Genomic DNA, 20,976 nt, shown 5'->3' with positions numbered 1-20,976 from the left:
TTTCCCAGATATGGTAAATTCCCACTTCCCACTTGGTTATGAACGCACCATAACACCGCTAACCATACACTGTTGAGCCATATAATACCACTCATTGGAAGGACAAAGCCTAGACCTACACGTTGACATATTGTGGAGCATTATACAATGTATAGTTTGTTTAAATCGATAAAAACAACAATACATTATTATTTTTTTACAGCCTAGTGCCCGTGATACTAGAGGCACTTACTAGTCACACTTTTTATTAAATTTTTTAAGAGGAGAAAATGTGTTTTTTATAATGTTGAACTTGTGCTCTTTATGACAGAATGTTAAAATTAGGTGACATCCAACAGATTGTTTTTTACTCACCATCGCAATTTAAATTACTTATATCACTGGCAAAGTTTTGGCTTGGTGGCCCAAAAAATTGTCTCCATTGATCAATACGTAAAGAGTAATTTAAAAAGCTGAATTAGGAATGCCTTTGGCCACCCTGTAGACTAGATGTCATAGCCATGTATTTCTGGAATATTGTCAGGCATAACATTACATGCGTTTGAGAAAATGTATGTACATGTATCTCTGGAATATATTTTAAGGCACTACATGCATTTTAGCAAAGACGTTAAATACAGTATATTGAAATGAGAGAGAGATCGAAATACTGGGAAAGAGAGAGAAAGTGGTGCGGGTCTGCGATACTATATGGTTTAGACATCAGAGAATGGCCCAGCCCACTCAAGGACTAGGAGCTTCTGTTGGCCAGCCAAAGACAACACACAGCTTCTCTCTGGATGACTGAACCCATGTCTCTGACTGAAGCACTGTTCACAAGTCACACTCACTACACACTGGATCCCTCTATCAAATACAGTTTTACAGTACTCAAAACTCAGTTACTGACATCTAAAACATTGGGGGTTGGGTGACTCCCTAAAATCTAACTAGGAGCTGACTAGTTAGTGTCACACCCTGATCTGTTTCACCTGTCTTTGTGATTGTCTCCACTCCCCTCCAGGTGTCGCCCAGCTTCCCCATTATCCCCTGTGTATTTATACCTGTGTTCTCTGTTTGTCTTTTGCCAGCTTGTTTTGTGTCGTCAAGCCTACCAGCGGTTTTCCCTTTACTCCTGTCTCTCGAGTGTTCCTGTTTCCTAGTTTCCCCGGTGTTGACCATGCTGCCTGCCCTGACCCTGAGCCTGCCTGCCATCCTGTACCTTTGCCCCACCAATCTAGATTACTGACCTCTGCCTGCCCTTGACCTGTTCTTTTGCCTGGCCCTGTTGGAATAATAAACGTTGTTATTTCGACATTGTCTGCACCTGTGTCTTACCTTAAATGTGATAGTTAGATTATGTCTGCTGACCTGCCATGATCCTTTGAAAAGCATATCAAATGGGTCAGGATAGAAAAGTTGAAGTCAGACATAGGCTACGTTTACAGAGGCATCCCATTTCTGATATATTTTCCACTAATATGTCTTTTGATCAATCACATCAGATATTTTCACATCAGATCTTTTTAAGAGCTGATCTGATTTGTCAAAAGACTAATTATTGGAAAAAGATCAGAATAATTGCAGCATAAGTGCACACTAACTGCTTGAAGCACTGACAGAATACTCTTCACACCTCTCACATTGTATCTGCAGTACACCCCACTATCTGGCCAAGCTTGCTAGTCACCCTGCGTGACATTGTGGTCCACTCACCTGACACCATGTCATCCTTCAGTGGGATGGCCCAGTCCAGGATGACGAATGAGTGACAGCCTTCCATGGCGACCACCGTGATGTTGTGGGGCTTGTTTTTGGGCGGCTGTTTCTGATTAGTAGCCAGGCTGTCTTTCTTAAGCAGGTTTTCCAGGACGTCCACCTGTAGGTATTCCAGAGCCTCCGTCAGCGAGCACGGAGCGCCCGGATCCTTCTGGATGAAGTTCACATATGGAGCTGGAGAGAGGGATGGCAGGGAGGGATGGGAAAGCAGCAAGATGGTTGATCAATTATGTTACATTTTTGCTGGTTTTACACACCAACCAAGAAACTCCTTGGGAGAGCACAATGTTTTCTTTGGTCTACATTTTTACTGAACACTAAAATAATTATGTTGAAGAGGCAGTGCAGTTAAATACATGTTTTTTTTAAATGATATTTCCACACTATGAGGTTGAAATTGTGAAAATTATGATCATGCCCAATCTGTTCAGGTGGGATGGAGTTTTTGGCCCAGATCATGGCATCACAATCTGATGTGATTATTCTGATCAATGACCAGTCATATTTTATTTGCTTATGTATCCTACTACTTTGAAGGGGTAGGCGGGGTAGGCTGGGTAGGCTCTAGATTCTAGACGACCCTATTCGCCAATAAGGGTTGTGTATATAAATATACCTTCTTCAAATTTGCATCGACACGCCCACACGATCAGACTGAGCATTTCCATGGCAAAAGGACACTCAGGAAAATAATAACTTAATTTGGAGTTATTTTTATGACATGATGATTTATTAGACACACAGTGATGATTTAAAATGATTTAATTAAAAAGACTGCATAGAGGTTTTAATACAAGAAGGCAATGTTTTAACATCTGCTGGTGGACAATAAAGTCTCATATTACAATCTATTCCGTTTATAACTCAGTCTACTTGGGTTCCCTCTGTCAGGAGTTCAGGAGAAGTCAGAGTGGGTGATCTTGCGTGGTCCCATCCTTCTTCCCCATCGGGTGATTCTCTCTCTGTCTGTCTGTCTGTCTGTCTGTCTGTCTGTCTGTCTGTCTGTCTGTCTGTCTGTCTGTCTGTCTGTCTGTCTGTCTGTCTGTCTGTCTGTCTGTCTGTCTGTCTGTCTGTCTGTCTGTCTGTCTGTCTGTCTGTCTGTCTGTCTGTCTGTCTGTCTGTCTGTCTGTCTGTCTGTCTGTCTGTCTGTCATTCTTCATGTCCGTGGGAGCTACTGTAGTGCCAGTTGGATCCATACACAGCTGTGAACACTTCCAGAACTCCCAGAATTCTCAATATGATTGGGATGGGAATGGGAATTTGGCTGGACTCAGTTCCACCCCACCACACGACTCGGGACAGGCAACTGTAGCCAACAGACACAGTCCAACAGGGATACAAGGTTTCTACTCTCCTTTTTTTAAGAATACAATAGATTTGAGAACGTTTCAACTACATCTAATAATGTCCTTACAGCTACACATCTGGACACTGATGTATGTGTCTGTCAGTGTATCTGCTTTTCTAGATGTATACATGTGTCTGTTTCCACATGGTATCTTACTTTTGAGATCTGTAATTGTGTCTTCTATAGTCTTTCTATATCTCTTTTTTGATCTACTACATTCTGAGGAAGTAGATGTAGTGCTTTTAAAATACTATTTCATGTAATTTTCCACCATGACCCTTCATCTACTTTCCTAAGCATCGGTCTTAAACTTGCAAAACATGTATTTAAAAAGAAAACTAAAAAATTTGACCTGGTATCGACATCCGTAATGTTCTGGTTCAATTTGACCTGCAATTTGATGTTGACCTTGGTCTATATAACTTTTGAACGGTTTGTTCTAGAAACAAGCTGATTTCACATACTGTAGACCTATATCTTATATCACATACTGTAGATATAAGTTTACGTATAATTTCCCTATGATGCTGAAAGGCTGATCAACACTGATCAACACTACCCCTTCAAGACAATTTGACCTTGACCTTTGTTCGAGAGACAATTGGTATTCTGTGCAGTAAAGATCTATCCATGATGATCACAAGGATATAAGTTTGTTTTCCCTGTGACGTTCAGAGGCCGAGGGACAGTGATCTGAATTCTAGCAAAACATTTCATAAATGTCATAAAATGTAGTAATTTGATGGATTTACGAATTTGGTACAGTATTCAAACATTTGACTCAACATTTTTTACAGTTGGGTCTATCAACTCAGGGGGGAAAACATATGAAAGAGGACATTCTCAGCTACTGGAAAATACATTTTGAGAGGTTAAAATCATATATTTATGTAATTGACCCGGAACATAAACGGTGTAGGCCAAATCGAATGTAAGGGAAGGGATAACTTTATACTCTTCTTCCCTTTTGTAACACTCCATTGACTTACACCATAAGCTCTATATGAGTCTTCAGATAACATGTGTCTGCCTGTAAAGGGGAACCCAATACCCTTTGGCTGGCGCCAGTACAGTTGACTGACACGATTGGTCAATTGAGTTAGCATGGTCAAACCCCCTCCAGACTGAGGAATGGAGGACGTGTCAGAAAGCTGGCTGCTGTGTTGGATCTGATATATTAAACTCATAAATATGAGAGAGTAGGTCTCCTTGTTTGGCGGTCAGGGACCTCTCCTCTCACTGCTGATATCAGCGTGTTTCATATTATTTCATTATTTCACTGTTATTCTTATTCTATTTCATTCTGTCTTAGGATTTCTTTAATAGATGTAATGAGCTTCAGATGTGTTTGCTGTGCGTCCGCCGGCCTCAGCTCACAGGATAGTTTAGCTGGATTAGATGACCTGGTTCAGGGGCCAATTTTGTAATAACATTGTAATAATATGGTAATTAAATAGACTTTCATCCAAAGCTGTCAACACATAAGCCTACACCATATTCAGTATACACGGCTCTGGTGTTTCAAGCATCGTGCACCAGCCAAACAATTGGAACCAATTCTGTTCCAATTGGTGGTACTGCCCAACTCAGGGGTGGGCAATAATTCCGTCTCGAGGGCCACATCGGGATTGCAAAATTAAGCAGAGGGTTCCACAGATTCTTTTGCGGACCGATTTGTTCGTCCAAAGCAATTTTATTTGAAAACGTATAGGTCCATTATAATTTCTACATAATTTCTATCTATTTTAAACATTGAAGAGCGACCTGTTTGTAATAATGTTTTTACTCAAACCTCCCCCAGGCCGGATTGAATGGGCTCGCGGTCCAGATCTGTTTGGGCTCGCGGGCCAGATCCGTTTGGGCTCGCGGGCCGGATCCGCCGGTCTATCCGGTAGCCTTGCTTCGAAGGCTGTCTAATGTCACTGACACATTTCAAACTGAGGTCCTCATAGTGAACAATACTAGCTAACACTGCTGTTACTGAGACCCGTCGGTTAGAGTACTGTCCAACTATGCCACGCCAACACGGTCGCATGGGAGATGTGAGTGGCGCTCACATCTCCCAATGTACACATCATCATTAGGAGCCCAACAACCACCGAGAGGCTCCTTCATGAGAGACAGTAGGAGGGAGGGAAGGAGAGAGGGTGATGGGGAATCAGAGTTGTTGGTTTTATTCCTGTTCAGTGTGGGGGGTTTCAGTCTGTTTTTCCAGTGATAGGAGTGGATGTGGATAAAGCAGACAGAGGAGGAGACAGACGAGGCCAAAGCAACCACTTAGGAGCAGTAAAGAGACAGCAGGACGCTTCAAGAGCAACTGAACGTAGTAAGCAACTTCTCCTTTTGAAAACGGTCTACGTAGCATTGATATGAGTCAGAAACATTTATTCTAGTTTCAAAATTGACTACAAAGTGCAAATAGGGTAATTTTGGTCATACAGTCAGTCTCGTCCAAAACAGATTTGCGAGATATTTAGGAAAAAATGGCTTGTCACGGAATGAATGAAAGGTACCGCAATAGCTTTCTTTGGGTTGGGATTATTTCAATCCTGCCCACATGCTGCCCACAGCTGGCAGTACCCAAGTAATCATTAAAATGGTGCACAGCTGCATGTGACCTGATCGTAATGCTCAGGGACCATCAGTAAATTACACAATGTACATGGGAAAATATTTTTAAATGTCAATGACCTAAAAACCTTAAACCAACTATAACTTGTAGAAATGCATATAAAAATATTGAAAGCATTTAATGAGACAACTAAAAGGTGTGCAACATTACTATTGTGAAATGTATTGATGTTCCCTAACTAGCCCCACAGTTAGGCTATGCAAAGCCAATCCAACTTTGCCACTGTCGCCCATGTCATGTGGACCCTGAACTGTCAAGACCCTGGCCCTTACAATGCGAGTGGCATTGGGAAGTACAAAGGCCTACAGTGCGACCATTAGTTCGACCAACAACATTCTCAATTAACTCCGTTGTCTCCAAATCTCTAACCTGTCATAGTGACACTTTACACACAGACCCAGTCCCATTTATTATGTCCACCCATGACCAGAGAAGGGGGTTCCTCCTTGCAGATGCAAGTTTAGCAACCCTAGTGTGCCTTTGTTCCAGCCCAGCACTAACACTAATCATGCTCTTCAACCTAGACCAGGGACCTGGATTAGTTAAATCAGCTGTGTTAGTATTGGGCTGGAACAAAACCCAGCAAACAATGCAGACAGCTCTCCAGGACCATGATTGACCCTCAATCTCTGCAAGAGAGGGTCACAGAGGGGTGAAACAACATTAGAGGTAATTTCATGTTATCATCTGTTAGCTGAAAGAAGATAGAACTCTGATGGTTCTGCCAGACCAATGCAAAGATGGCACTCCCTCCCCTAACAGGGTTTTCCTTGGCCCAGGGGTAATCATGTAACTATATGAGCTAGTCAAGAACTGTGAATGTATTTATGATGTGCGACTGAACAAGCCAAGATATAGAGAGCCAGAGTTAATTTCTCCTCCGTGAAAGAAAACTGAACACACACCAAATAGGACTACAATTATTTATAAGGCAGAGACACACGTGTTGCACACAAGCACACACACACACACACACACACACACACACACACACACACACACACACACACACACACACACTTAAAATGCGAGCACGCTCACTCAATCAAACACAAAAACATGCACGTGTTTCAGCTGGATGCCTGGATGAACATTATTTATGTTACGAAAAAACAGCCTTTCTCTTTGGCATTTAGAGGGACTTCACAGAAGCTTCCCCACAAAAAAAATGTAATCACTCACTACTGAGAACACTGCAGAAAGACAGGATGATAACTCATTTACAATAAGTGAAATATACTGTATGATTGAAGAGGTTAAGCTCTGTTTAAACTGGGAGCCATCATATAGATAATGGTAATGCGGTATAAAGCAAGACCTGTGTGTTGACAGGGTTAAGTTCTAAACAGTAAAGTCTAAATCCACAGATGACAAGGTTAAGCTCTTAGACGGCGATGCTGAAATAACTGCAAGTGGTATGTTTCATCAACGTAGGGGAGAGGTAGATAGTTTGTCAAACTCAAACACAAACAGCTCAAACACACTTACAAGCACACACCCACGTGCATGTGAGGTGCATTCACCCAGTCAGGCACACATACATGCAAGCAAGCATGCTCACACACATTGCACGTACTACAGTTATCACTTTTCTCCATACCGTAGCCTACCTGTGAAGCGTTTCTTCCCGGTGAGGTCGAACTCATTGGAGGGGCTATTGTTGAAGGGCCTGGTGTCTGGTTCAGGGGTGGGGTGGTCTGTCGTGGTGGTGGTAGGGGGCAGCGTGGGGGGCAGGGTGGTCTGCCACAACAACTCATCTAGAAAAAAAAAGGGACAAGTGAAGGCATGACCATCACAAACTAAATCCAAATACCACTGAATTTAGTCTGTGTGACATTTTGTATGTAGCACTAGACCTTTGTAATTGGCATGTAATAAGCATGCAATAGCTCTTGAAATGAGTGTGATATCATTGGAAATGACCTTGATGTTTTTTTCCTTTTAAAAGGCAAGTTCTTCATGTGTAATGTTTTGCTGCCAATATTTTTCCATTCCTGAGGCACCGGCTTTTGAACATCATGCCCGTTTCGCAGTAGATTACTGTAATGTTCATGGTTCTGAGCCTAACAAATGTGTAAGGATTAAGTCAGTGAAGTCATTGAAATCAATTAGTTACTTCCAGCAGCACCAGGCATTCTGGCCTGTGGAGTGCCAACGGACCTCTGCATGACACCATAATGTGTCTCACACACAGCCTTGCAGGGAAACACTATGAATATATTGGGATGCAATTTGTCGAGTAGCGCATATACGAGCAATAGTTTTCTCATGGCACTAATCAAACTATAACATCACGGCGTATGCTTACCAAACATAACATAATCACAGTTCCTCCATTCACTGAAACCATGAATGACCATGCATTACCAGTATACCATAACATGACATGATACACTTTATATACTATATACAAAAGTATGTGGACACCCCTTCAAATTTGTGGATTCGGCTATTTCAGCAACACCCGTTGCTGACAGGTGTATAAAATCGAGCATACAGCCATGCAATCTCCATAGACAAACATTGGCAGTAGAATAGCCCGTACTGAAGAGCTTAGTAACTTTTAATGTGGCACCGTCATAGGATGCCACCTTTCCAACAAGTCAGTTTGTCAAATTTCTGCCCTGCTAGAGCTGCCCTGGTCAACAGTAAGGGGTGTTACTGTGAAGTGAAATGTCTAGGAGCAACAATGGCTCAGCCAAGAAGTGGTAGGCCACACAAGCTCACAGAATGGGACTGCCAAGTGCTTAAATGCGTAAAAACCGTCTGTCCTCGGTTGAAACACTCGCTACCGAGTTCCAAACTGTCTCTGGAAGTAACGTCAGCACAAGAACTGTTCATTGGGAGCTTCATGAAATGGGTTTCCATGGCCGAGCAGCAACACACAAGCCTAAGATCACCATGCACAATGCCAAGCGTCGGCTGGAGTGGTGTCAATCTTGATGATTTTGGATTGAGATGTTCGACGAGCAGGTGTCCACATACTTTTGGTTATGTAGTGTATAACATCACAAGTCATCACATGCAGCAACATCACAGAGCAGAACAGTACAGTAGAGCATGCCAGGGCATTCTCTCTGGGTAAGTAATGCAGTTCACAGACACTGCGGAGGTTGAGTTGAGTTGGCCAGATAAAACATCAGAAACACAGCCGATGATGGAAGGAACCCAAACCCAACCCAAACAAACACACAACCGACCATAGAAAAGACCACAGGCAAGGAAACATGAAATAGAGGAAACAGTCAACAAACAGATGAACTGATAGATAAACATTGAAAAGAAACAATGCAGGCAGGCAGGCAGGCCCAGCCCTGTAGCCGTCGGTACGTAGCCATTACTCAGCCGGTACCTTCCTCAATGGCTAAAGCGTCAGACAACATGGCAACCATACCCATAGAGTCCGTTTCCATTCCTGAGGATTCCTCTGTAGGAGAAGTGAGACAGGCAATAGCATGACCAGAAATCACTATACATATACACACACACACACACACACACACACACACACACACACACACACACACACACACACACACACACACACACACACACACACACACACACACACACACACACACAGAGAGAGAGAAAAGGCACAATTATTTGCACACATATAAACATGCAGCAACACTCACTTGTCTTTCTAGCCCCGGTACAAAGTTTCAAGTTGACGGTGGAAAAAAATGGTGCACTGTTTTGAGTTAAGAATTAAGTATTTCCTCCATTATTTGTTCTTAGTCATCTCAATTGCCTTGTAGTAAACTCAAAACAACTGGGGATGGTTATTCCCTTAAACTTGCAAAAAGGAGAATTACATTGGAAAACATATTACTTATGGCTGTCTGTCTTTGGGTGTATGTTTGTTACAATAACCCCTATAAGAGCCTAATAATACGTATGTGTCTGAATATGGGCTTCGTGTCTGTGTTGTGTTAATCCCTACGGAACACTTAGGTCTAGCCATAAAAGTGTGTTTTGATGTGTAAGAATATTGAAAGATAAATACACAACGCAGAGGACTAAAGGTCAAGAGGGAATTAACGATCAATGGAAATAGTTGTTTTTCTGTACTAGCGAATTAATGATCAATGGAAATAGTTGATTTGTAATGGGGAACTGAAGATTAATGGGTCAGGGACACGGGTGGAATTCCAGTCTGGGACCCATACCTACATGTGGCAAGTTCTCATTGGTTTGAATTGTCTATACGTTGAGCCTGAAACTGAATACTTGGTTTTTGGCCATTGGCCCAATTTTACTGCAAGGAATTCTAATTGATCAACCACAGGCTAGGCTTGGGAATAAACTACATCCTGTCTCTTTGTTCAGTGGAGAAACATTGAGGCAAGGGACATATGACCATCTACCATCTACTTTCCAGCATAACTATGATTTGTTCTCTTTGAATAAATATATTTTTCTCCCCCTGATTTGCTTTGGGGTCTGTGTTATAGAAGAATAACATAAATTGCTAACAAGTGTGTGTTAATTGTGTGTCTTGTGGTAAAGATAATTGTGTAGTGAGACTGACTGCTTTGCTTAGGGTTTTCACCCAGCCCCAGCGGTATCCTGACCACCGTCAGCCCCAGATGTGGCTGGCCCTGATGTGGTTCCCATCAGATCTGGGTTCAAATACCATTAAAAATAATTAAAAATACTTCATCTGTGCCTGACTGATGGCACCAATAGAACAGTCCCAAAACTGCAAACCCTGCCCATCTTAAGGCTGGTTTATACTTTGTCTATCGACATGTCTGTAGACAATTAGAATGCGACAAGTCTCACTGTTCCAAACAATATTTAATTTATACTCCTGTGGAATGTCTGTAGACTGTCGCTATACGACTGTCATTTTCCTTGTTGCAGACAGATGAAAAAAGTTCAACTTTGACCCTTGCTGGGCCCGTTGCCATGGTTACCTGACTGAGACAGCAATGTGTGCACAAGTTCTAAAATTCTCTGGTAGAATGCCATGCTTTTATTTCATCACAGTCATCGCACACTATTTTCTGTAATTAGCTTGCCATTAACTTGTAAATAATGATCTCGTGGTGAATTTATTTTCCTATAATAATGAATAAACATTTGCTAAATTTAAGAAGCTAGACAGATAGCTAGCTAACAAGCTAAAACTAAATTCAAAACATTGTTTAGAAAGTTGATTTTAGTTACCTGGCTTGCTAGATTGACTTATACAGTGCGGGAAAGTTTTCAGACCACTTGACACATTTTGTTACATTACAGCCATATTCTAAAATGGATAAAATCAAATAAATCAATCTACACACACTGCCCCATAATGACAAAGCAAAAAACTGTTTTTTTAAATAAACAGAAATACCTTATTAACATAAGTATTCAGACCCTTTGCTATGAGACTCAAAATTGAGCTCAGATGCATCCCGATTCTTCAACTGATTGGACACGATTTGGAAAGGCACACACCTTTGTGCGTGTCAGAGCAAAAACCAAGCCATGAGGTTGAAGGAATTGTCCATAGAAGTCAGAGACGGGATTGTGTTGAGGGACAGATCTGGAGAAGGGTACCAAAAAATGTCTGAAGCATTGAAGGTCCACAAAAACACAGTGGCCTCCATCATTCTTAAATGGAAGAAGTTTGGAACCACCAATACTCTTCCTAGAGCTTGCTGCCTGGCCAAACTGAACAATCGGGGGAGAAGGCCTTGGTCAGGGAGGTGACCAATAACCCAATGGTCACTCTGACAGAGCTCCAGAGTTCTTCTGTGGAGATGGGAGAACCTTCCAGAAGGACAACCATCTCTGCAGCACCAATCAGGCCTTTATGGTAGAGTGGCCAGATGGAAGCCACTCCTCAGTAAAAGGCACATGAAAGCCTGGTTTGAGTTTGCCAAAAGGCACCTAAAGACTCTCAGACCATGAGAAACAAGATTATCTGGTCTGATGAAAACAAGATTGAACTCCTTGGCCTGAATGCCAAGCATAACGTCTGGAGGAAACCTGGCACCATCTCTACGGTGAAGCATGGTGGTGTTAGCATCCTGTTGGGGAGATGTTTTTTAGCGGTAGGGACTGGGAGACTAGCTATGATCCAGGGAAAGATGAACGGAGCAAAATACAGAGAGATCTTTGATGAAAGCCTGCTCCAGAGCGCTCAGAACCTCAGACTGGGGTGAAGGTTCACCTTCCAACAGGACAACGACTCTAAGCACACAGCCAAGACAAAGCAGGAGTGGCTTCGGGACAAGTCTCTGAATGTCCTTGAGTGGCCCAGCCAGAGGCTGGACTTGAACCCTATCGAACATCTCTGAAGATACCTGAAAATAGCTCTGCAGCGACACTCCCCATCTAACCTGACAGAGCTTGAGAGGATCTGGAGAGAAGAACGGGAAAAACTCCCCAAATACAGGTGTGCCAAGCTTGCAGTGGTGTAAAGTACTTAAGTGAGAATACTTTAAAGTACTACTTTAGTAGTTTTTTTGACTATCTGTTGTTTATTTTACTATTCATATTTTTTTACAACTTTTACTTCACTACATTCCTAAAGAAAATGATGTAGTTTTTACTCCACACATTTTCCCTGACACCCAAAAGTACTCATTATGTTTTGAATGCTTAGCAGGACAGGAAAATTGTCTAATTCACATACATATCAAGAGAACATCCCTGGTCATCTCTACTGCCTCCTGATCTGGCAGACTCACTAAACACAAATGCTTTATTTGTAAATGGCGCCTGAGTGTTGGATTGTGCCCCTGGCTATCCATAAATGAAAAAAACAGAAAATCGTGCCACCTGGTTTGCTTAATATAAGGAATTTGAAATTAATTATACTTTTACTTTTGATACATAAGTATATTTTAGCGATTACATTTACTTTTGATACTTAAGTATATTTAAAACCAAACACTTTTTGACTTTTACTCAACTAGTATTTTACTTGGTGACTTTCACTTTTACTTGAGTCATTTTCTATTAAGGCGTCTTTACTTTTACTCAAGTATGACAGTTGAGTACTTTTTCCACCACTACAAGCTTGTAGCGTCATACCCAAGAAGACTCGAGATTGTAATCGCTGCCTAAGGTGCTTCAACAAAGTACTGAGTAAAGGGCCTGAATACTAATGTAAATGTGATATACATTTTTTTTTTATACACATTTGCTAAAATGTCAAAAAACCTGTTTTGCTTTTTCATTGTGTGTAGATTGATGAGAAAAAAAAATATTCCATACATTTCAGAATAAGGCTGTAATGTAACAAAATGTGGAAAAAGTCAAGAGGTCTGAATACTTTCCGAATGCACTGTAGCAAATACATTTTTAAACAGATGGGTCTGCTGGTGTTAAAATACGTCAGTTATGCTATTTTGATCCACCAGGCTGCTGATGTCATACAGCCTGTTGTTATTGTGTTCACACTTTCTCATAACGACAATGACAAGTTTGATTTCGGGCAACAGTATAATGTTCATGATGTCATTGCGACAACTGTCTACAGACATGTCGATAGACCAACTGTATATCAGCCTTTAGCCTGCCAACTCCAGCCAGGCTAAGGAAAAAAGATTTCAAACAGTATTTGGACCCAGGTCCTTATCTGGTTCCAGTGGTCTCGACTGTGCCTGGCCAGATCTTGCAGGGCTCTGTGGCCACAGACAGGACCTACTTATTATGGTCAGGATGTTATGGAGATGGTAAACAATAACAGCTTACAGACTAACTGATGACAGACTCCATTCTGATCCACTGCTTTTAGCCTGCATAAAATGTAATAGATAGTACAAGCCCAGATTAAGCCTAGTCCTGGACTGAAAATCATTCTCAATTGAAAGTGCATAAGTCCAGAGAGGTATACTAAGAAGCGGTGTAAATTATTAAGTGAGCTAACTTTGGTCAATTCTGAGTTCATCTTAGGATAACTGTTGACACGAAGGTGGCCCACATTTTAGCCAGGTCAATTTTGAATCCTTCAGGCAATGAATTCTTCAGCCCTAACTTCCGGGTGAAGGCTAACTCACAGCTAACTGTCTGAGCCACGAGTTGAGGGCCAATTAAATCAGATTCCCTCCTTCTCACTAAGATTGCATCATCATCCCCTTAATTTGAGGAAGACGACTGATTAAATAATTTATTAATCAAATGTTTTTTTTTGTGTATGTTTAAAAAAGAATATTAAAATAGCTATCACCTTACACATTTAGTAACGACAGGATGCATTTTAAACTTCACGGATAGTAAAACTTTTGAATGACTACAATACGTGACAATAGCCTGCTGAATTTGCGAGGTAACTTCTCTTTCATGCTGATTTTGGCAAAAATGAAAATGTGGGTCTGACATGGATTGGTGTTTCAGCATTGTCAAATGAAGAGTTTGTCGTTTGACTCGCTGGGATTATCCACTTGTGACATGCAAGCGCAGTCACAAGACTGGCTGGAGTTAACGGAAGATAGAGGATAAATATCCTCCTTTGTAACATGGTTGAAGCCTGAACTGGAATGTGAAGCTAACTGAAGCTGGCTAGCTTCATAAAAACCTGAGTAGATCTAGCTAGCGTCGTAGTACACCTCTCTGGAACAGGCTTAATCTGGGTCTGGGAAACTGGCCCTACAACAGCAACAACTACTACTAGTACTACTACTATGATAGTACTAGTTTGATTACTATAACACTACTAGTAATCTGACAGTACAAACAGAAGCGTTAGTCAGACTTGCCTTCGGGATAACAGTCCAGGATGCCATCAGCATCCAGCATTGGGAATCCCTCTTCATCCCTGATCAAAAATGTTCCTGGAGGACAGGTCGGGAACACCGGCATGGTTATAGTCTCCTCTGTGGACATTTCAGTGGTGGTTGGTAGCGTTGTCGGTTCAGGTGTGGTCGTGGTAGGAGGTCTGGTTGTGGTTGTGGTCCTTGGTTTAGCCCGGTCCAGGCCAATGATGGGTTTGCCACCCACGGTCAGGAACTTGTCTTTGGGGTTGACCACCGGTTGGCTTTCCCGACCGTGACCAAACAGAACCTGGCCCTCCTGGTTCACTAATGGGCTGCCCTGGTGGTCTAGCAGGGGAGAACAATCAATCAGTTATCTATCTGTGTAAACAAAACAGTATGGTTTTGTGTTGTAAGTATGATATCTCCCTTTCTCATAAGGAGGAATAAATAGGGGGGATGAAGCATCTTGATATACCAACACATTACAAAGCTCTTACGAATGTAGACCTTTAATACTCCTAGAAACAGTGTTCAATATAAGAGACGGTATTAGTTTACAGTATCTCACCAAAGATGGTGCGTCCGTCCTCTCCCAGAACCACCCTCTTGGGTTGGCCCTGAGAGTCCTGGAGAACCCTGCCATTCTCGTTCATCAGGACCCCCTTATCCAAGTCCACCACCTGGAGAATAGAACACATCCCAGGGTTGAAGATACGTCATAGAGAAACATATTAAGGAGAGTCTGCATAATGGTTAACGTTGTAGATGAAATGTCTCCTTTCAATCCCCTTTACTTTGCAATAAAATGTATCGAGACACAGACACACATACCCATTTGGCTCCATCAGGCCCAGTGATGTACCTTCTTCCATTAGGTTTGGTGTTGTCATTGGATGTGCTGGACTCTTTGTCACTGGTCGCCGTGAGATTGGGGCGGCCATTTTTACCATTTCCATTACCATTTCCATAGCCGGGCTTGAGGCCTCCGCTGGGGGTTTTACTCCTGAGATGGGGGTCTGACCGGCTGGGGTAGCGCGTCCTTGTACCCTGGCCCACCACAGAGTCTCTGGATGAGAATGACGAGGAGGAAGAGGAGCCTTGAGATCCCTGGCTGCCGCCAATGGAGGTCTGTCTGAGGGAGGGGCGAGAGAGGGAAGGGGAGGAGCCTCCAGTGCTAACACTAGCGGCCCCGCTAACCCCGTGATCTGGCTGCGACAGACTAGAGGAGGAAGAGGAAGAAGAGGAAGATGATGTGTTTGTGTTAGAGGAACCTAACTGTGTGCTCTGTGCTGGTTGTGCTCTAAGGGGGAACCTAGAACCTGTCTGCCTGTGTGTGAGCAGGGGAGATCGCACCCTCCCGTTGGGACCTATAATGGTACGGCGGGGGAGAGTAGAACCAGGGACGAAACCGGTCCTGGTTCTACCAGGAGTGGGTTCCCTGTCCACACTCTCGTTGGCCCCACTCTGGGGCACCCTGCGGGCGGTAGTTGGAGCTGAGGTAGTGGTAGTGGTGGCAGTAGTTTTGGGGGCGGTGGTTGGGTCTGTGACTTTCTCATTCCACTCATACATCTCCTTACTCCCCTTGTAGAGATAGTCCTCCTTATGGTCATTACTGCTGTCCTCCCTGGTGCTGCTTCCTCTGTGGATGGGCTCACTGATGTCTCTACGACTACTAGAGGAGGAGTTGGAGGAGGACGAGGAGAAAGAAGAGGAAGAGGAGGTGATGGGATTCCTAGATTCACCTAGAACGGTATTCCTGTTGGGCAGAGAGGGTTTAAGTGCCCCAGCCCCCACCCCGTTCTTTAACGGGTAGTGGGTGGAGGGTTTTTTAGCATCCTCACTGGTCTCCTGCACTGCTGAGGTCCTTGATGACCCTGAGGCAGATGCTGCCCCCGAGGCAGCTGTCCTAGAGGGTAATCCTCTCAGGATGGGTCTTCCTGCCCCAACAGAGGATGAGGAGCCTGTCCTACTCCAGGGAACCCTCCCGTCCGCCCGGGGGGAAGACACCCTGCTACCGCTCCCCATCCCTGTTCCAAACCTGCTCTGGTGCCGTTTCACAAAGGGGTTAATCCTGGAGGCAGGTGGAGCAGGTGTCTTGGAAGGAGGGGGAGCTGGGGTGTTGTAGTTGTTCTCCCCCCTCCCTCCCTCCTCTCTTCTGTCTCCCCTCCCTCCCTCCTCTTTCCTGTTTTCCATCTCTTCCTCTTCTCTCCTGTCTCCCCGAGCTCCCTCCTCTTTCCTATTTTCTCTCTCTCCCTCCTCTCTCTTGTCTACTCTCTCTCCCTCTTCTCTCTTGTCTCCCCTCCCTCCATCTTCTTTCCTGTCTCCCCTCCCTCCATCCTGTCTCCTGTCTCCCCTCCCTTCTTCCTCTCCCTTGTCTCCCCTCCCTCGCTCTACTCTCCTGTCCCCCCTCCCTCGCTCTACTCTCCTGTCTTCACTCCCTCCATCCTCTCCCCTGTCTCCCCTCCTTTCCTGTTCTCTTCTGTCTCCCCTCCCTCGATCCCCTCTCCTGTCTCCCCTCTCTCCCTCCTCTCTCCTGTCTCCCCTCCCTCCCTCCTCTCTCCTGTCTCCCCTCCTTCCCTCCTCTCTCTTGTCCTGTCTCCTGTCCTCAGAAGAATGTGTAGTGGAAATGGTCCGGGAACTGGAAGTGGGTTCTTCTTCTTTGGTGGCCTCTGCCTCTCTGACTTTGTAGTCGTTGTAGTCATTATTGTCCTGGTGGTGTGTTAAGTGCTGTGTGTTAGGAGTGTGTGAGCCGTGAGTGTGTGATGTTTCTGGGATCTTGCCTTCGGTTGGTATAGTGGACTGGGACATGCCGGCGGAAGTCGAGTCTGACCCAGGTTTGCTGAGTCCAGTCAGAACTCGGCCATTTGGATTCCCTCGAGACAGGATCCCAGGTTTCCGCCTGCCATAACCATATCCACGGCCCGGCAGAGCAGATCCTCTTCCCACAGATGGTGCCTCGGTCTTGGGCTCTGAGACGGCCTGGTTTGGGGTAGGGGTTGAGGTGGAGGGTTTGGCCGCTGTGACACTTGGCTGGTCATAAGTGTTTTTGCCCTCGAAGTAGTTGGTGACAGTGTCGTCCTTCCTGATGGCTGCAGAATCCTCGTTGGGGGATGGGCTGGAGGACGAAGAAGATGAGGAGGATGAGGAGGCGCTGTCCTTTTCTGCATCCTGTGTCTTTGACTGGGACACTGACCCTGAGACTGATGTCCGGGTCAATGGTCTCCGACCAGAATTGATGCGTCTGCCAGAGAGAGGTTTGCGGAGAGGGTAGGAGGGTTTAGATGATGATGAGGAGCCCTCTGATGAGGGAACTTCTGTTTTGAGGCTGGGTCTGGAGGGCTCATCTACATCCTTCCTATTACCTCTCCCTCTGATATAGCCCTTGTCCTCAGGTGTAGAAGGAACAACATTGTTCTGAGTCACTGCTTCTTTCTTCTCCTCCACATCTTCGTTCGTGAGCTTCTCCTCCTCTTCTTCTCGAGTGGTTTCTGTTGTTTTGTTCTCCTCCTCCTGTTCATCCTCTGTTTCTGTCTTTCTCCCCTTGTCTCTGACTGAAGAGGTACCAGCTCCTTGTCGCTGATTGGTCGCCCTGTTCCTGACCGTGCCCCTCACATCTGAGAAGATGCTGTGATTGGAGCGTGACTTGGTGAGGGGGCGTGTCCGTCTGGTGGTGGGTGGGGCAGATGTGGTCTGAGTGGGTGTGGTCTGCTCCTTGTTCACATCTTCTAATTGGAGGTTGACGTCATCGTCATGGTAACTGTCCTGTTTGGACGTCTGAGAGGGGGTGTAGCTGGTTCTACGGCCACCTTGAGTTGGTGAGGAGGCAGCACTGCTGGCTGGCAAGTAAGATGGAGTATTAGTTAAGTGTACACACCATTAGGACATTAGAAATGTAACTAACATCACGTATGCAGGCGCACACACACACACACACACACACACACACACACACACACACACACACACACACACACACACACACACACACACACACACACACACACACACACACACACACACACAAAGACACAGTAGATGTGCTTACCGGTGCCTCCAGGCATGGCAACGCTAAAGGCTTTGGTCTGGGGGCCCTGGCCCCTCCTGTTGGTGGCTCTGATCTTGAAGATGTAGAGGTCCCCAGGATGGAAGCCGTCTATGATGGCTGAGGTGGTGCTGCCACGGTATGTCACTGACTTCATCCCAAAGGGTTTCATGGCAGGAGCATAGGACATTATGTACTCTGAGGGGAGGAGGACCAGGATCATTACATATTAGCACCAACTGAAAACACTTGAGTAAATGAGGGACACAAAGTACACTACCGTTCAAAAGTTTGGGGTCACTTAGAAATGTCCTTGTTTTTGAAAGAAAAGCTATTTTTTTTGTCCTTTAAAATAATATCAAATTGATCAAAAATACAGTGTAGACATTGTTAATGTTGTAAATGACTATTGTAGATAGAAACGGCAGATTTTTTATGGAACATGTACGCTAGGCGTACAGAGGCCCATTATCAGCAAACATCACTCCTGTGTTCCAATGGCACGTTGTGTTAGCTAATCCAAGTTTATGCTTTTAACAGGCTAATTGATCATTAGAAAACCCATTTTGCAATTATGTTAGCACAGCTGAAAACTGTTTTTCTGATTAAAGAAGCAATAAAACTGGCCTTCTTTAGACTAGTTGAGTATCTGGAGCATCAGCATTTGTGGGTTTGATTACAGGCTCAAAATGGCCAGAAACAAAACTTTCTTCTGAAACTCGGCAGTCTATTCTTGTTCTGAGAAATGAAGGCTATTCCATGCGAGGAATTGCCAAGAAACTCAAGATTTCGTATAACGCTGTGCACTACTCCCTTCACAGAACAGCGCAACCTGGCTCTAACCAGAATAGAAAGAGGAATGGGAGGCCCCGGTGCACAACTGAGCAAGGGGACAAGTACATTAGAGTGTCTAGTTTGAGAAACAGACACCTCACAAGTCCTCAACTGGCAGCTTCATTAAATAGTACTCGCAAAACATCAGTCTCAACGTCAACAATGAAGAGGCGACTCCGGGATGCTGGCCTTCTAGACAGAGTTCCACTGTCCAGTGTCTGTGTTATTTTGCCCATCTCAATCTTTTCTTTTTATTGGCCAGTCTGAGATATGGCTTTTTCTTTTCAACTCTGCCTAGAAGGCCAGCATCCCAGAGTCGCCTCTTCACTGTTGACGATGAGACTGGTGTTTTGCGGGTACTATTTAATGAAGCTGCAGGTGTTCTTAATGTTTTGTATACTCAGTGTATATACAGTAGAAACATACGTTCATATGGCAATGACAGATTGAGAAAACAAAACAAAACAAAAACCTTTTAAGTATATAACTTGTCTTGTTGCATCTTCCAAGCTTTGGAGATAAAATTTGCGACCACCTTTGCTAAAATAGCCATTCAAGTTTTTCTTCATCTCTAATCCAGAAAAATTGTATCAAACAGTATAGCTCTCAAATTATCATATATAGTACTATAAAATAAAAAGTGCAGTTCATTCTCTACCTCTCCTAAATCACAGACTGTACATAGTCACTCTTCTTCATCTATGGCATTGAACCTACCTACTTCAATTGCCAGAGGCACTATCCCGGTTCTCAACTGAGCACACAAGGACCATTGGTTTCTGGTTAAGTGAAAGGTGATATAAGGTTCTGGATTGTGGCTGTTTCTGATCTGGTTGTTCTGAGTTCTGGTTTTAGCCATATGTCAGTTGACTATTTTTCTTTGTAGGTTAGGGTTAACTTGTGTTTGATCATATTGACATTGCATAGTAACTTGTTTTCGAAATATGTGTTGTAGACCAGCTTCCTTAAACATGGAATTGAGTTCCTTTCTCCAGGGGTAGTTGTGTGTTTTATCCCATTAAAAAGCTTTTTGTTATTCTGTCCTCTGGCATGTTCAATAACCTAATAATTTCACCACTCTGTCTTATTTCACTGGGTTCCACCCCATGTCACCTTGAATAGCAAGGCTTGGGGCAAATTTATGCACTCCCCAAAAATATTGTATGGCTCTATTCTGAATAGTGTTTGCTGTTTTGGATTTTATAAAACCCCAGATTCCAGCAGCATAGTTCAGTATAGGACACACACATGAATTATGGAGCTGTGAATATATACCATAGTCATGGTCTTTACAGATTTTCAGTTTACTTACAACAGACCCCAATGCTCTCCCTGCATAATCTGATAAAGACTTTATACCCTCTTCAAAGGTCATACATTCATCAAAAAGAAAACCAAGGTATTTATATGAGCTTGTGTAGTTTAGGGGCATTGTTCCAAAAGAGAAGCAATGATTACTTCTTACTGTACCCTTTTTTTAAGTGCATTATCTGGGTTTTATCTTGGTTAATCATTCATCTCCATTTGGTACACCAGAGATTGACAGTGTTCAACATACATTGCAAATCAAACTCACTCTCTGCAAGGAGGACACTATCATCTGCATACAATAATATCCCCAAAGTCGTGTTATCTAATTCAACTCCGAGATTAGCATGCTTGATTT

The 20,976-nt window shown here is 43.7% G+C and overlaps 1 protein-coding gene across 1 annotated transcript in view; it reads right to left on the bottom strand.

Moving 5' to 3' along the window:
• LOC106571774 (fibronectin type III domain-containing protein 1) overlaps positions 1–20,976 on the bottom strand; it is an 82,968-nt gene that overhangs the window by 31,802 nt on the left and 30,190 nt on the right. The window contains 7 exon segments of the mRNA XM_082961490.1: positions 1,696–1,932; positions 7,349–7,495; positions 9,133–9,165; positions 14,438–14,779; positions 15,003–15,114; positions 15,266–18,270; positions 18,480–18,674. Coding sequence (XP_082817616.1) covers positions 1,696–1,932; positions 7,349–7,495; positions 9,133–9,165; positions 14,438–14,779; positions 15,003–15,114; positions 15,266–18,270; positions 18,480–18,674 — 4,071 coding nt within the window.

This window comes from Salmo salar, chromosome 15 (genome assembly GCF_965601325.2).
Source record: "Salmo salar chromosome 15, fSalSal1, whole genome shotgun sequence".
In the NCBI taxonomy this organism is placed as follows: Eukaryota; Metazoa; Chordata; class Actinopteri; order Salmoniformes; family Salmonidae; genus Salmo; species Salmo salar.
This window is presented reverse-complemented; position numbering and strand designations above follow the sequence as displayed.